This window comes from Lacerta agilis, chromosome 3, assembly GCF_009819535.1.
Source record: "Lacerta agilis isolate rLacAgi1 chromosome 3, rLacAgi1.pri, whole genome shotgun sequence".
In the NCBI taxonomy this organism is placed as follows: domain Eukaryota; kingdom Metazoa; phylum Chordata; class Lepidosauria; order Squamata; family Lacertidae; genus Lacerta; species Lacerta agilis.
Window position 1 is genome coordinate 62,469,401 of NC_046314.1, and position 17,953 is coordinate 62,487,353.

General features: G+C 39.5%; 1 protein-coding gene across 4 annotated transcripts in view; it reads left to right on the forward strand.

The window, feature by feature from the left end:
* The window catches only part of SASH1 (SAM and SH3 domain containing 1), a 190,668-nt gene that overhangs the window by 75,293 nt on the left and 97,422 nt on the right, over positions 1 to 17,953 (forward strand). For all 4 annotated transcript variants that reach the window (XM_033143957.1, XM_033143958.1, XM_033143956.1 and 1 more), the window contains exon 2: positions 16,226 to 16,354. In XM_033143957.1, the coding sequence (XP_032999848.1) occupies positions 16,226 to 16,354 (129 nt within the window). The remainder of the gene's footprint in view (positions 1 to 16,225; positions 16,355 to 17,953) is intronic.

Genomic DNA, 17,953 nt, shown 5'->3' on the forward strand with positions numbered 1-17,953 from the left:
GAGGTGTAAAATGCATGGAAACCTGAAAGCCATTAGGTAAAAATTTTACATTTCTCCACAGAAAAAAAACACCCCCAGAAAGATTGGAATATATGACGTATATGTAATGCTCATCACACAGACTTAGATATGCTTACTCAGAAGTAAGGTCCACAGTGTTCACTTAGGTATTTCATGAAATATAAAATTATAAATGCTATGGTTTTATTCAAACAATGATAAAATATGCCTAGCATTAGTGATAGACTACAAGCTTTTGTGCCCTATGGTACCCAACTAGTTATTGCCAACTGGCACAGCTGGGAAAAAGAAAGAAAGCTGAATATCAAAATAAACATAGTAGTAAACAAAGGCAGGTTTTAGTATCTAGGCTTAAAAACAGTAGATAATTCTCACTATCATATAAAAACAGAAGAAACTTGGGGTGGTTAAAAGTAAAGAGATTTATGAAAGCAACGTTCATTGTAATAAAATTACAATAAATTCTGCAATAAAATAATGGCAATAAATTTAAATATATACTAAAACTTAATTACTCCTTTCAGTTGCGATCTCATCTGTTGAGTGCTGACTGGACTACAGGTATAGCTAAATTTGTCTAATGTTTCTGATGATTTTTTTCCTGCCCCCTCCCCAAACTTTCACACTTGCTAGTTTCGTTGCTTGGTTGGTTCTTTGCTTGCATATATATTTTTACTTTTCATAAAGTTGGAGGTTGTCACAGAAAAGGCCTTGTTATGGATCTCCACCAATCTTCCCTCACCAAACAAAGTATGCTAAGTAGCTGTCCAAATAGTTTGTCACAATTCATATAATAAGTGGGAGGACAGCTGGCAAAAGTGCAACAAAGGTGGGATGCATTTCTGATTAAATGATGGCAAAGTATAACAGGGTGGGAGTGGGGTAGATTGGATTTAAAGTATATCATCCTTAAGCAAAATACCATTCACTATTTGTAATGAGTAGAATGGCTAATGCACATGTAGGTGTTTCCTGATATAAGTATATCTCCCATTTAATGTCAGAAGAGCCAAAAATTGTTTCCATGCCTTAGAAGCAGCTGGGCCTTATGAAGATGTTAACACACCACCATGACAAAAGTGTCTTTGTTCATAGGGAAAGAACATATGTTTTTTAAAAAAATAGTATTTGAGGCCTTACCAGTAATGGAACATTTTTTCAAATGGTAGAAATGGAATGAAGCACATTTCATTTTGAACAAAGTATATTTAAATTGTTTTTCTTTAATGTTAAATACCTCTATTAAAATCAAAAGCACAAGTTGTGCTTCCAGAATATTTGAAGCTTAGTCCAAATGTGTGTATGTGGCTTAATTTTCTTGGATTAAGAGAAGCATTTTTCTTTTGCCCTGTTTAGAATTATTGATTCAACAACTCAAGGAGAGGTTTAAAATGTGATCTTATTTTCAGTCTTATTGGAAACAGATACTTCATTTAAGAAAGTATTTCTTGTAATTGTATTATTGTTGGATAAATTAATAGAAATATGACAGACTTTATAGTACTTCACAGGGGAAACACCATAAATACATCAAAAATATTTTTCCCAGGTTGGGTGTGACAGGAAAATAGGATCCTTGTTTGATGTTCTGGGTGCCAAGTTAAAAACTTAAGATGTAGTAAAATTCTAACAAATCACATTTATACGAGTTTGTTTGAAATGCAGTTCAAATACTGGTTCTGAATGTTCTTGATAGTCTGCCTTGGCTACTGACAATTTGACTTGGTTCACTTTTCTTTCATGTCTGATTACCACAAAATGTACCTGTATTTGAGATCCTTACACTTGTGATAATTTATGATAATGTCACATATAAAACAGGTAACAGAAGCATAGTGTCCAGATCAAGGAAAACAATTGTTCTGCTCTATTCTGTGCTATCCAGGCCACATATGGAATGCTAGTGTCTAGTGCTGGACATTTAAAGACTGATATTGTTAAACTGAAACATGTCCTGAGGAATATGATCAAAATGGTGAGGGGTATGGATGGAAACCAAGGCCTATCCTATGAGGAGCTATTGAAAGAGTTGGTTTTACTGGGCCTTTAGAAAAGAAGAGTAAGGGGAGACATGATAGTAATATTCAAATACCCGAAGGACTTTCACATAGAAAAACAGTGGGTGGAAATGGCAGGGAAGCAGGCTTCAGGTAAGTGTTTGGAGAAACTTGGGCAGGCGACAGACTGCTTCAATAGGTGGTGGGCACTCCTTTGCTGGATGTATTTAAGTGGAAGCTACATAACTATCTGTCAAGGCTGCTGTTGTTGCTTCCTGCACTGTAGATCTTGCACAACAGGAGATTGGACTAGGTAACTTCCAATATCTCTTTAAACTTTGAGTTTGTGGTTAATTCATTCTACAAAGGGCTAATGTTTAAAATACTAAAGGATAAAAATTGATGTAATCATAATTCTAAAAATAAAAAACTCCACAGCAGATCCCTCAGCTGTGGTGCAAGTCTGCCTTCTGCCTGGCTTTGCAGTTTGACAAATGTACATACTATAGCATCCAGCACTGTTTCAGCTGTTATCCTTTTTTCTTCACCAATGCTTAAGGCAAGTTGCCTGTCCTTCACTGAACATTTGTAAAGTGTCATGTAATATGCTTATGCATATTTACATTCATCTCTTAACTTGGAAATAAAAACAAGCTTTTTAAATTATGCAGTACTACTCTGAAAATTGAGTGGTGAAGCCTTCTTGGTGACCTGTTGGATGCCATCAATCAGTGCTTTCCATGACCAGCTTCTGCTGCAAACTTGCAGAATTTATTACTATTTTATAAACTTCCAGGAAGAGGAAGGGTAGTTTGCTTTGAATGCAGTAAAATGCTTGCAGATCAGCCCCAGTATGCTAATTGCATTTATTTATGTAAATTCTATACTGCTGCCCTTTGATGTCAGTTTTCAGGGCAGTTTACAGATAAAAATGTGAATGCAAAAAATAAATTAAAACATCAAAAACAGCAGTTAAAATTAACAGTAAGTACTTTGAAAAGCCTTTTTTTTAAGCATAGGAAGGGGGGAAATGACATGTAGGAGAACCCTGTGTTGCAGTTTCTCACTGTTATCAGCACTGCCCCTCCTGGAACTAGAGCAGCACAGGTGTGGAAAGCAGCCAGAGCATTGGCTCCTCCCAAGTGGCCCAGGTCATCTTCTATACATTTTTGCATAATGGGAATGAGCCAAATTATGAAGGCAACGTGAAAAGGTGCCATTAGTATAAATGTGTGCGTACATGTGCACACACAGTCAGAAATGTTCAAGTGACATGGTTCAAGCTCAAGATTTAAACATTTTCACTAATCTTGACTCACAACAGAGAAATCTATTTATGGTTCAGTGCACATCTGTGACTATGAGTAGCTTCAGAGATACCAGGACTGAAATTCAAATATGTGTGCTTTCCAAAACATCTGCTGTCATGATGTGGATTAACACATACTTTAAACGCTTATACTGTATATATGTGCTTGGTGAGTAGCATCTATTAGGCCTTGTTTTCGTATTGACCCAGGATGCTTCCTCAGCCTTACCCAAGCCGCTGTAGACATGTCATGTTTTTGCACTTTCATAACTAAATCCATGGGATGAAAAACTGGAAAGTATCTACATTTCCCCTTTGGAGCCTAATATTAGTCAGGACCTGGTAGTGCTACATGATATGGGTGAAAGGTTGCATTAAGAAAGATTGCAGTACAAGGCAGAGCAATCGAGGGAGGCGCTGTGGTCCATCGCCCTAGTACCCAGCGTTATATTGATCTCATGGCCTATCTAGTTCTTGACTGCTGCTATAGATTTAAAGCCTCAGGCAAACATGTGCAATGCTGTGCTGATTGCTTTTTTCCATTTTAAAAAATGCAGCATGTTTTTCTGCTGGTGGGTAGAGTGAGATATTAAATTCTATTTACTTGAGAAAAAGCCGGCTGTTTAGCCTCATCAACAGGCACTTTGGCCATGATAAAGCAATATGGGCATATAAGATCATAAAGGAATAAAAATTCCAGATCCAAGAGTAGAAAGGCTTATAAACTGGCAAGACATAAAGCTTTTATTAGCCCGCTGATATCCCTAATTGATATAAACATGAAGCTCAGCACAGTCCCCAGTACTTAGAAGATATGTATCTAAATAATATTTAAATGGATGTTCACAGTTTAAAGCCCACAGGAGGGTGATTGTACTTGTTTTAATTAAATGAGCTGAACCCCCCTGGATAACGGTGCATTATTCTTCCCAAATAGAATAGTATTTGTGCATAAGATTTTTTCTGCATGGCTGGGACAGTAAAAAGCCAAACGCTAGTACTGTACTGCGACCCATGGGATTTGACCTTGTATCACTGGTATTTTTGTATATTGTTATCTCTGCTTATGTGACCTTCTGGCAGCTGATCCAAGGAACAGACACCTTGCCCACTTGGTGTGCAATTTCTGTTGGGGAAGTGCAATGCTGCTGTCTGCTCAGCTGTAAGTCCAAACTATTGCAAGCCCAAGCTGTTGATCGATCTGCAGTCAGGTGGGAATTGAACAGTGTTATGGTCACCACACTGTCACTGAGATGGAGGCAGCTGCTACCAGGAAAGTGTGTCTGCATGACAGGCTGGTTTCATTGAAACCACAGCTGTCTGTCTTGTTTATGAGGAGAAAGGGAAATAAAGCGCTTCACAGGCAGGAAATACAGGAAGTCCAGAGGAAGATGGACCGGTGAAAACTGGACAACTTTTATCTGGTCCCTGGTAAGACCCTGGAGGGCTAGTAAGTGATACTGGAGTAATTTTACAGAGAAGGTGTGAGGTTTCAGGAAGCCTCCCACCGGGAGAGCAATAAGGGCAAGAGGTGTATGAGAGAGAATGGAGGGTAGAGTCAATAGAGAGTAGAGAAATGCAAGGTCAAGAGGAGAAGAGAAGCAAGAGCCATGGGCATTCTACCCCATACTTGCTGACTTGGGGCAGGCCGAGGACATCAGCAGCCTAATTATTATTTATATCCCACATTTTTCGCTGAATTCGGTCTAGACAGAAGTGACATCTGGGTGGATAATCAGAGAAGCCTGTGAAGCTAGGATTGGAGACAGCTGTCATCACTGAGTACAAATTCAATACCCCCACCTATCAGGAAGCAGGTTGAGCTTCTGCCTGTCCCAGAGCCAGAGAATCCACTTACATGGTATCCTGAAGCTCCTCTACAACTCTCCCTTCCCTGAGAGTAATGCTGCTAATACGATAACTTACCAGATTCTGAAACCAGTGCTGTAACTTGAGGAGGAAACAAACACAGTAAAGCAGTGGTGCTGTGAACTCCTGCTGCCCCCAGACCCTTTCACAGACTGTTTCACATACAGTATATTGCTTATTAGTTGGTTGACTATAATAAATACTTGATTGGTTGAGTGATCGAACAAGACTGTTGTGTGATGTCACCTAGTTGCTATTGGGCCATAAACTTCAATATATCTGCCTTCCTACCTCCTAAGGCCCTCAGAGACCAACAGGAAAAAGGAGGTCAAATTAATTGATTTGCCAGTCATAGTTATACTTTTGTGAATTATTCTACCAACTCCTAATACTCATGTTATTAAAATGTGGCCTTTTTATCTCTGTACTTCCAGAATTGTATAGCCCCTTTAACTTTGTAAGCTGAAAAACTAAACAGAATGTCATTGTTTATATCCTTTAGGCAGTAACACCCAATTTTGTAGCAGTTAAGGATTTCCACAGGAACTCTTTCGGGAAGTGGGTGGATTGCAGCTACCAGAGCTGTAATGCATAATTCTTGTTTGTGTACCCTTTCTGTTCTGCTAATAAGAAATTTTATGTGATTTGGATAATACTGTAGGAGTTTTTGGAAGCTGTGTTTCATGATCTTGGTAGTTAAGGGAACATATTTCTGCTATAATTGGTTTGACTGACTTTGGGCCAGACAGTACTTCAGAGCCTAACCTACAACATGGAGTTGTTGTTAGAATGAAAAGGGTGGGATAAAAATATAATAAATTTGTTTTCTGATTAAAAAAAACACTGACTGTAAAAACCAGTCCATGTTTGCTTTGCATGTATATCTTACTGGAATCTGAGGTCTTAAGCATGAGTAACTGCCACCTGAGGTATTTGGGATTAGGCTGGGTAGCAAGTAATCTTGCACCCTGTGTTGTAAATAGCTGGCTTCATCTGCAAAGCGCATAACAACAGTGGACACAAACTACTGTAGCCTTAAAGCCAGTTAGGAGTGTACAGTACAGTTTGAGGGAATTATTTACATATGTCTGTTTTCTGTAGTTGCACACTAATCGTAATACTTCCCAGTACTTGTTTGGAGAAAACACATTTTTTAAAGCAGCACAATCCTAGTGATGCCTGCTCAGAAACCAGACTTAATCAGTTCAACAGAGCTTGCACCCAGATAAGTGGGGTCAGGCATGTAACCTGTGTTCTCAATATGCTCAGCATAGACCTTGATAACCAAGACAAAAAATTAGTGTAGTGATGCACCAAATGTGGAGAAAAATTTAATTGCCTCCTTGATGGATAAAACCATTAGATACAACCTGTAGGTGGGAATTCTAAGTATGCCCAGAATTGGCAGAAATGTCATCAGTTCATTTATCTTAATGAACATCACTGCACTCCCCCCCCCCCCCAAAAAAACCTGTAGTTTGGAGAGATATCAAGGTTGCTGAACCTTCCACTGGACCATAATATAATTAAAACACTTGATGTTTTCATACGAATGTTCTTTAAAGTTTTTTTTAAATCATTTTTGTTCATGATTGGAGATACTGTAACTGTTTTAGTTTTATAGGCAGTTTGAATATGAGAGATTCTGTATAATGCCTCTGTCTTCCTATCTGTTACACTATAGAATGTATGAAACTATAATAGTCTAAGGAATGGATCCATGTGCTCCTCAGCTGTTTACATTTCCAATCAGGTTGGGAGTGGGGTGCCCATGATGGATTCATTGATCCCATTGCATACCTTTCCCTGTTGCGCAGCTGTTTACACCTCCAGTTAGCTGGGCACCCCAGAGAAGGGGAGGCAAATCAGCAGGTGTGGGAGGAGGGGGCTAATCAAATCACATTTAGCATACGTTTTTAATGCAAGCACATCTTAAATTCCCTGACTGCATCTATCCTGACATTTCTTGGTACATGCTTTCTAACAGTTTTGACTTGGGGTGAAGTACTTCATTGACTTCATAGACCTGCTAGAATTGCTGCTGTCATGCTTATAGAACAAAAATTGTGTGTGTGGGTGGGGGGGGGTGTCCAGTGCTGCTGTTTTGCTTGTGCAAGAAAGTTCAATTTGCACAATGAAACTTCCCCTTACTTTGTTCTTCCTTACAGCCCCCTCCAGACCGCCAAAACCTGCTCCAGAAGATTGGGGGACACACATACCCCGAGCAAATGTGTGGGAATGTGTGCAGATAGGGAAGGGAAGATGGAAGCCAGAATAAGCATAGTACAGCTCAAAGTGACAATCATTATTGCAATAAAGACAACACTTTTGTGTAGTTGAAGGCCAGATTATTAAACAACCAAACCCTGAAATTAATAAAATCAGAAGGTGCTTCAGAGTTATAAAGCAAGACACCTTGCCAGCCTGCACTATCTGTAATTGTAATTGATTTTTTTATTTTACAGCTTTTTTGGTCATACTAAAACTGAAGGCTCACTAAAAATGTATACGTATAATAAGTACTAAATACAATTCTGGCTGTAATTCTGGCTTCTTAAGAAAACTGGCCCACAGGCAGCAATAATCACATTATTCAGTCCTGAGGCAAACCAAGCAAAAACATGTTGATCTGAGTTGAGACCTGTGTGCCAGTTCTGACTCCTTCTGGTCTGAAATTACCAGGCATGGGAAATATGGCCAGGCTACCTCCACGCTGGGCTATTGCAGTACATTGTATAAGGGACTGCCTTTGAAGACTCCCATTAGTACAATGTTATGGGGAATCCCCCCCCAAAAAAAATACTGGTAGCTGCTGTGGGGGCTCAGCTTGTCATAAGTAACTTGCCAGTGAACTCTGATCAGCCCCAGTCACCGTAGCCAATGCTCAGGGATGATGGGAATTGTAGCCAAAGCAACTTCTAGAGGGCCTCATCACTGAAAAATGGGATATTGATATGTGTTGTTCTGAAGTGGGGGTGTTTTTTTTAAATGTCTGAACGTATTCATATGTTATGTTCTAACCCAGCTGCTCCTAAACTTGTGAAGCACAGGAATTGGTGAGCAGATGGAACAGCTGATAGAAGCAAACAGGCATTCAGGCTATGCCTAAGTTTTCCAGATGTTTTTCTTTTTTGAAAAAAGAATCTTCTAGAATTTTGCACTATCTCTTGCTTCAGAAACCACACTTCCTATTTTCTTTTTTCTTACAATTTTCGTATAGTGATTCTAGGCTTGCCTCTTGGTAGAAAAGTTGCTCTGGGGCTTTCATATCTTTTTATTTTGCTACTGTACATAGCGCATTGATACAGAAGACACACAGTTACCACGGCCGATGAACGTCTCTTGAGATGAACATGTGCAACCACTAAAATTAAACAACTGTGTTGCTTTTTGTAGCTGATCATGTTAAAGCATGGTTTTTTTTCTAAATGCTTCATATGGTACTTGAATTGTGATTTATTGTATTTGTGTTTCTGTAATTATTTGTGCATATGAGAAATCTGTGTGTTCATAGTATAATATAAAAGAACTAAAACAACTGTAGCTCAACATTTGTGTAGGGCTATTTTCTAAACTTCAGATTAAGCTGACTGGCAATATTCCTATTCGAGGGTATTCTGTAAAATTTAAACCTTTTGGTATTATGTATGGAGTCATAGATGTGGAGATGGAGGCTGGGAGTGTTCAGTTGCAAAAAGGAACAACATTAGTAATGCATGTATTTTCATACTGTGCAATTTAATCACCAGGCAGTTTAAGACATAGCCTTTCAAGATCATTACTGAATGAGCCAAATGCAACTACTGCAGACTTTCACAAAAGCACTGCTGACAATTAAGTGAGAATATAAAATGTAACTTGTACGTTTAGGCAGCACATTGGCATGTGGTAAACACTAACTGTTCCAGTAAGAGAACATAAAGAAGGCATAATCAAGGGAGAGTAGAAATGGCGGTGGAGCTTGCTGAGCTCAGACTTTGATATGAGCTTCAGAGGCACATAAGACTTGCCTTAAGGAAGAGGTGAGCTTTACAAGCCTCAATATTATTGTTTTTACTTGAATTATAATTGGAGTCAGAGGGAAGGAATTCCAGCATCTTTCCGTGATCCCCAGGATACCCTGCCTGCTCTCCTCAAAATAGTTACTGGTTAGCAGTGTTGGGTGGCACATGGCGATAGGGAAAGAGGAAGGTCTGTCCCTTTCTCCCCTTTCTTTCTAGTGCCCTGGTATTCTGCATAGCCATCACTGCTCTTGCTTCCACTGGCCAGGAAGTATTTAAGGGTGCTTAAATACTTCCTGGCCAGTGGAGGAATCAAGAAGCTGATGGGCTAAGGGTTCAGCATGTATTTTAAAGAAAGTAATATACAGCAACTTATATACTTCTTTTTCATTATGTATACATAATGGGAGTGGCCGCCGGGACCACATAACACCGGTCCTGAGAGATCTGCATTGGCTCCCAAGTACGTTTCCGAGCACAATTCAAAGTGTTGGTGTTGGCCTTTAAAGCCCTAAACGGCCTCGGTCCTGTATACCTGAAGGAGCATCTCCACCCCCATCGTTCAGCCCAGACACTGAGATCCAGCACCAAGGGCCTTCTGGCGGTTCCCTCACTGCGAGAAGCAAAGCTACAGGGAACCAGGCAGAGGGCCTTCTCAGTAGTGGCGCCCGCCCTGTGGAACGCCCTCCCATCAGGGGTCAGAGAGATAAACAACTACCTGTCATTTAGAAAATACCTGAAGGCAGCCCTGTTTAGGGAAGTTTTTAATTTGTGACTTTGTATTGTATTTTAGTACCGGTATTTGTTGGAGGCCGCCCAGAGTGGCTGGGGAGACCCAGCCAGATGGGTGGGGTATAAATAATAAATTATTATTATTATTATTATTATTATTATTATTATTATTATTATTATCATCATCATCATCATCATAAACATAAACAATTCAAAGGAAAATGGAAAGGATAATGCTATTATTGGTATAATAGCTTCTGTGTTAGGTATGTTAAACATGGTCTCTCCAATTGCCCAAGTTCAGCTGTGCTAGAAAAGGTTTCTGACTTTGGAAAGGCCTGTGCAGATTATTGTCGGAGAGATGAAACTTTACTACAGTACTGTATATAAATTATATCCAGGTGTTTTCAGTGTAGCAATTAAAAAGAAATCTGTAACTTATTTACTGTGTCTTAGATCTTACCATTCCTGTTTGTAGTTCTTATGCTATCCAAACCAAACATATGTTAGTGCAATGTAAGATCATATTCCACATAATTTTTCATGACTGGCTTTCTTATTCAGGCAGAAGTCCTAAAGATAAACTGCTAATGTTTGCAATGGTTTTCCACACAGTGACTCTTATGTCTTGAGTTAGCTCAAATGGTGTCTTTTTATCAATTTATTTATCTATGTATAGTCAGGGCTTAGCATGCAAAGCTTTTTACAGGCGGAACACCCTTTCTCTATTTTTTAGTTCCTCTATTATGAGAAAAGCATGTCTTTCCACCCAAGTCTGCTATTTCATTTTATTATCTGTAACTTCGGACAAATGTTAGCATCGACTCTTTAGCACAGGCTTCGTCAAACTTCGCCCTCCAGATGTTTTGATACTACAGTTCCCATCATCCCTGACCACTGGTCCTGCTAGCTAGGGATCATGGGAGTTGTAGGCCATAAACATCTGGAGGGCCGAGTTTGAGGAAGCCTGCTTTAGCAGAAGAAAAAATAGATGAACCACTCTTCATCCAAAAATGGATTCAGAGTGGTATAGAAAGGAATATGAAATATCCAAATACAATATAAAACATAACAAGAAATGCAGTACAATTAAGAGGAATAAAATTAGCTAAAAATACCATAATCTAAAACACCTGGACTAACAAAGGTTTTTACCTGGTGCCAAAAAGCATACCTCCCTCAAGAGGGCATTCCACAGTTGGGGCACCACCACAGAGAACACTCTTATTATTTTGTACCTATGTAATGCAATTCTCCTAAAGATGGGCACACTGAGAATGGGCAGGTTGATACAGGAGATATTTTGCTGATGACCCACTGGCTAATCTGTATGCATGGAAGGCTAACATTTCCCTCTTCCTCACATTGGCCCAACAAAGCAGCAATAATGCACAAGTTCAAATGGCATGTGAGAATATCTCAGAATTGGTACTTGCTGCACTCTAGCTTTAGATTTGCTAAAAATATAATAATCCCTCTCTTAGAAGCAGTCTTATGATATATAGCAGCCCTCCTCAACATCTATCCTGCCAAGAGGCAGGTTACCCATATTATGCTAATTCTTTTTTAGCATCTAGAGATCAGATTAAAGCACTGAGGTGCCCCCACTATACATCAGATTCCCACCTTTGCCCATTTGTCAATATGTTCATGTAAATTCTAGTAGATTCTAAGGCTTGCTGATTATTGATGATTGTCCATAGCACAGGGCTCTTCCACAAATGTTCTTAAGTTAGGTTGGGCTTAAAAAACAAAAATCTGAGCCGTAGACTCTTTCTTGGCAAAGCTTATTTCATTTACTTAATGCAAGATACCTGACAAAACACTACTTCCTATTATCTTTAACATCAAGTACAAATGATGTTGCCAGTACATTCATCAGGCTGGTGTGTGGTGACCAATAAATCTAGCTCAGCAAGTGCCAGATCATTATAACTTGTCTTTGTTATCCACTCCATTAACATCAATCATGATGGTTGCTTCTGGTATTCACATGGTCCCAGACTAATTCTCTAGGAATTCAATAGCAATTCATCATTTATGCTGTATGGTATTATGTTGCACAAAAATCTGAAGCATTTATAAGAAGGGAATATTCCAGTGAAAATGACAATCTCAAAAGGAAGTGTTGAACACCTGCTGTTCTGAAGTGCTATAAGTTCTTTACTTTTACTAGGTGTTTGCTTCTTCTTTCTTAAAATATGATTTTTTCTTTCTCCTGGCTGTTTCCTCTATACTGAGCCTTGCATTCTGTGAGCATGCTGTGAAACAGTATGTAGTAGCAGATAGTATTTTTATTAACTTATTTGATTTAAGAGTTGGATCAATTATGCAATATGTCTTCTGGAAGAAGTTTCTGCCAGTGAAGCAGCTATAGTTTAGCATTTGCCAACCTGATGCCCTTCAGACATTTTGGATACAGCTCCCCATTAGCCTCAGCTACCATAGTTGTTGTAATCCAAAACACCTGGAGGGCACCAGGTTGGCAAAGGTTGAACTATAGAATGAATTTCCAAGGCAGCAGAGCCGATATTGGCAAAAATGCTCATGTTAACGAGTATACATATCTCCTGGGCCTGGAAACTAGATATTGTTAGTGCTGTTATTTGTGTTTATATGTATACTGTAGGTAATTTTCTGGATAGCTTTTAAAAAGACTTAAAAATGTATTAGCCACCTTCTTTAACATTAGTCACCTTCTTTAAACCTGCACTGGTTGTTTTCAGTGTCAGTTTATAAATAAATTTACAGTTAATTCCAATGTTCTTCCAACAGATCAGTAGGTATTGCTTATGATTTCTGACATTGTTGTCTGATATATTGGCCTTTTCAGTAATCATTGGTGGCGATTTACTCATTTTTTATTTTTTAATATATATTTTTATGGTTTTTAAATGTGTTTTCATAGGCTTTGTTGCAAGGTTTTTTAAATAGGCCTTTAACTTAGATACAGATTTTCAAAATAAAGGTATGATTCATTGCTTAAACGTATGTGATAAATATGGCTGGATCATCCCATTTGAATTATAAATAAAATGTGGTGTATCTACAAGCAGCATTAGCTAGCTATGAGTCATAAACAATAGAGCAGACTGAAAATAAAAGTAAGTTAAACTTCTTGTTGTTCATGTTGGCATTGTTATATTGTTTGAACTGTGGCAGTTCCAAGTGAACAAGTGTCAGGTCTGTGTTGGTTTGCTCACTAGTAAGCAGGCATGAGTCCAAACTGTCTTTTAACAGTTTTATTGTGCAAACTATTTACAGTGCAGAGTGCTGAAAAACATGACCGTATCAGTCACTAGCAGAATCCGGGAGTGGCCCCTTCCGGCTGGAACGCCAACATAAGAGTTTTGGTATCCGAAATCTCCGCCTCCCCTCTTTGCTTTTCACCCCTCTGCGCACTTGGGGCAACGGAAATGACGAGTCTCCTGAGCGAGGGGGGTGCAGGGTCTCTCCAACATCCCCAGAGCCTCTGCTCTTAAGCCTCAGAGCTGCATGCCCCTCCCCACTAGAGATTGCTGCTTCCTCCGCTGGAAGAGGAGGTGCTGCTGGTCAGGTGGGGCCGGGGCTCTTTGTAGCATCCCGAGAGCCCTTCCACCACCCTGCGCTGAGCTGAGGACAGTTCCCTGACAAAAAAGTGATAAGGTAAACAGGTAAAAAATAATAATCCTTGTTTGGAATTTAATCTGCCAGACCTACAGGCTCAGAAGTTTTTTTTTAATCATCTTGCCAGGTGCTTTGCATGCAAGTGATTGATCTTTGGCTGAAGTACTGGATAAATCACACGTTCCAGTTACTTTCACATTGTGGGTCTGGCAGCTCTTAGCCCATGCAAGGATTCACAAATACAGTTCTTTATGGCTGGTTTCAAACTTCTGATCTAGTCAAGAATGCAATTCTCCAAAGGTAGTCTGTTATAGTTATAAGTTTTATAGATTGAAATTTCCTAGGAAAGTAGTGGTGAGTTGTGGTTTGTGTTTGAGAGTGATGGAGGAGCTGCCCTTATTTTTCAGAGTTAATTCTGCAACCTATAGCTGTTTATTCAAGGGTAAAGTTAAAGGTACCCCTGACCGTTAGGGCCAGTCACGGACGACTGTGGGGTTGCGCGCTCATCTTTCTCTATAGGCCGAGGGAGCCAGCGTTTGTCCGCAGACAGCTTCTAGGTCACGTGGTCAGCATAACTAAGCCACTTCTGGTGAACCAGAGCAGTGCACGGAAATACCGTTTACCTTCACGCTGGAGCAGCAACTATTTCTCTACTTGCACTTTGACATGCTTTCGAACTGCTAGGTTGGCAGGACCAGGGACTGAGCAACAGGAGCTCACCTCATTGCGGGGATTCGAACTGCTGATCTTCCAATCTGCAAGCCCTAGGCTCTGTGGTTTAGACCACAGAGCCACCTGCGTCCCTATTCAAGTGTACTTCTACTTATTATTCTTTGAATATGCCTAAGTAAATTGAATGGGGGTTGCAGCTAAATTTATCTACAGCTTACCTTTTTATAATTTAAAAGCATCATGGTAAAATAACATCTAGAAATGGAAGTGTCGGAAGGTTAAAATAAAACAGATTGGCCTTTGAAGAATGATAATGATTAGTTGTGGATAGGGAACTGGCTTTCTTGGTCTTATAACAAACTCATGCAATTCAAGCTATGTAGAACAAAGTTGTGAATGATTTTGTATACATTATGAAAGCTGTGGACCACGTGCTATTTATGATACTATGAGGTGGGTAGCAGCTTGTAGGATCCAATTAAACAGCACTGTGTTGCTTCTATCTTATCTATCTCTTGCTACTTCTTCCATAGTGCTGCCATTTCTGGAGGAATTTTGAAATGCTGTAGGTTGAGTCCCCTGATTGAAGCTTTGAGAGGGGTAAGACTGTAGCACTTAAAGTCACGGCAATAGGTCAACAGCATAACTTGGTAGACCTGCAAGCAGGCAGCAACAAAATGCACAGAAGGATAGTCCGGTGTCAGAATCTGGGGAAAGTGTATGTTTTGGCTCACCTCTCCGCAGCTTAGACTTCAGTTAATGGGGCATTGAATTTCTTCTACAGCAAGCACTCAGACAAAACTGGGGTGTCTCTTGTTGCAACTGGGAGCGGCATGGTGGCAAAAATAGGAAAAGAGGTCATTGGTATCCAAGAGTGTTAGCAAGGAACCACTTGAGGGACAGGAATAGAGCAGTCTTGCTGCTAGATAGTCCAGAAACAACATACCGGTATCTCCAATTATCAGGATCCTTGATGCCCCAGGCACTCCCTTAGCACACCAGAAGTTTCCAGAGTCCTGGACCATAACATTCAACTATTTTAAACCTACATTTGGAATTACTTAATGTAACTGTAGAACATGGTAAGTAACTTTTCTGATAGCAGGTACAAGTGTAGTCTTAAGTATGCCCTGAACATCTATAGCCATTAAAAAAAACAAAAAAACCTCCTACCCAGTTAAACAGTCATACTTAGTGTTGCTTTAGTAATTCACTGGCATGCTTAGGTTCTGTCTCATTTTACTTCAGTGCTTTCCAACAACATGATTTGAACACTGGTTTGACAGGAGATTCTTGTTGATAAAGTGGTGGCTTTGTGCAAATAAAAGTGACTTTCTCAAATGCCTTAGAGTATATCTTCAACACATATCCTATGGATTCAATATTGACAGAGCAGTACACCAGTAAATCTTTTGTGGATTAATTTGAAATTGGTATTTCCAGTTTCATTTATCTTTATAGTACAGGTAAAATATGTTCTGAAGGAAAATATGCACTTGCTCAGTCAATTAACTTTCAAGTTCTAATGCTTTTGCTAATCTTATGGTATATTGACAGACTACCTTTGCCTTGTTTATAGGTATCGCCTGTATGCTAATATAAATATAAAGACTTTAATATCTGTTCTTTCTTTTAAACACTGCTTATGAAGTTTCTGAATGGCTTTTAAGGTTTGACATCATTCATTAGCTCAAATGCAAACATGTTTGCCTGGGAAGACTCTTGTTCTTGTCTATAAAAACAGTTCTGTAAAAGTAGTGACTACATCACTGTAGGTAGCCGTGTTTGCCTGACACAGTAGAAATATATATTTAAAAAAAATTAAAAATGTCCAGTAGCACCTTAGAGTTTGTTCTTGGTTCTCTTATATATTTCTACTACATCACTGTAGTCACTATAATTCTTCAAGAGCTTTTTACATCAAGATGACAAACTCTTCACATTGCACTTAAAATAGTTTATTCATGTCCACTGAAAATGGTTTAATAATAACCATTCCTTTCTTATTTTTTCTATAGGATGGATCATTGGGCAACATTGATGACCTGGCTGAGCAATATGCAGATTATTATAATACCTGCTTTACTGATGTATGTGAGAGGATGGAAGAGCTTCGCAAACGGAGGGTTTCCCAAGACCTTGATGTGGTAAGTGGATAAGTAATAGTGCCCACTGATACTTGCATTAATAGTGCAAGCTAATACTCATTTTTAAGAGCTTAGTAATGTTTAGCCTCATTTCTAGGAAAACAGTATTCAATATCAGTTTTGCATTGTGTTGAATACACAGATATAATCTTGTTAAGTAGAAATCCATCCATTTAATAGTATTCTGGAAGGGCTGGGGAGGGGGACTCATTTTAAATTACACTTTAACCCAGGCTTCCCCCAACCTGGTGCCCCCTAGATGTTTTACACTGATCTCCTAAGCAGTTTTTTTCTGCGCCCCTATTCCTTTCAAGAGCTCACTGATTTTGGTGGTGGCAACAAAAAGAAAAGAAAGAAGCTAGATTGGGGTGGATGAAGAATTCTGAACCTTTATGTCTAGCCTAGCGCCCTGATGGGGATGCATATTGATCTGATGATCAAGGAAGCACCAATCATCTAATGAGTGGAGTGGGTGATTTGCATCCCCATCAGCTGAGGTTCATCACTTGATGATATCTGATGACCTTGGTGCACACTGAACTGGGTGAAAAGGATTAAATTTATCCAGCTAGCTCACTTCCCTGAAGGCTACTCACCAGTCATCACATTGATCATTTTATTGTGCGCGAGGGGGGGGGGGATAACACCCCTTTCCTCAGCTGATCTACATGGATCTACTGAGGAAGGAGATGTTGTGTGTTATGTCCATGTGCATCTGTAGTGAGGCCACAGCCACTGTCAGCATGAGGCTTCCAGTGGTTTGGCTGAGGGTAGATCCCCGGCTGACCCTGGTAGATCGTGGGATCCTTAATGTGTCCAAAAAGTTATGGGGGGAAAGTTAAAAATCTTTGTGCAATCCTACCCAAAAAAACTCTGGGCAACCCACCTACCCTATGCACGCTCCTCCTCCCTCCATGACAATGGGTAGATCACTGCCAGATTTTAATACTGGGAATAGATCACAGTCTCTTGGGAGTTGGACATGCCTGAATTGCTAAAGAAAGGGCCATAGCTCAGTGGTAGAGAATATGCTTGGGACACAGATGGTTCCAGCTTCAATTCCAAGCATCTGAAAGTATGATTTTGAGAAATCCTTGTCTCAAACTCTGAAGAGCTGCTGCCAGTCAGCTTGTACTGAACTAGAATAACCAGTCTGTGACTCTGTATAAGGCAGCTTCCTGTGTTACCTAGTTGTTGTGGTTGTTAGGAAGATTAGTGTTGAAGCCATGCTTATCAAAGTCATAGTGCTGGTTTATATGTATTTGTGATTTTAAAAGCCGCATGGGGTTAAAACACATAGCATGACTTAACTCTTCTAAATTGAATATCTTAATTATTTTTTGTGGCTGTGCAAGAGAGTTCACCATTGCTGTGAGTCATGAGGCATATGACAGTCTTTTATTGTTCTTTGAGTCACTACATTATTTGTCATTATCTGGTTACACAAATTTACTTTCAGAGATTGACACAATAAAAAATGCAAGATGCGTGCAAGCTGGGCTGACCTTAGCTATTTTCTCCTCCTAGACATACTAAATTCTTTGTTGCTACTCACACAATAGTGAGGATTGTGCCAACTCTTTGGGAAAGCACACGACT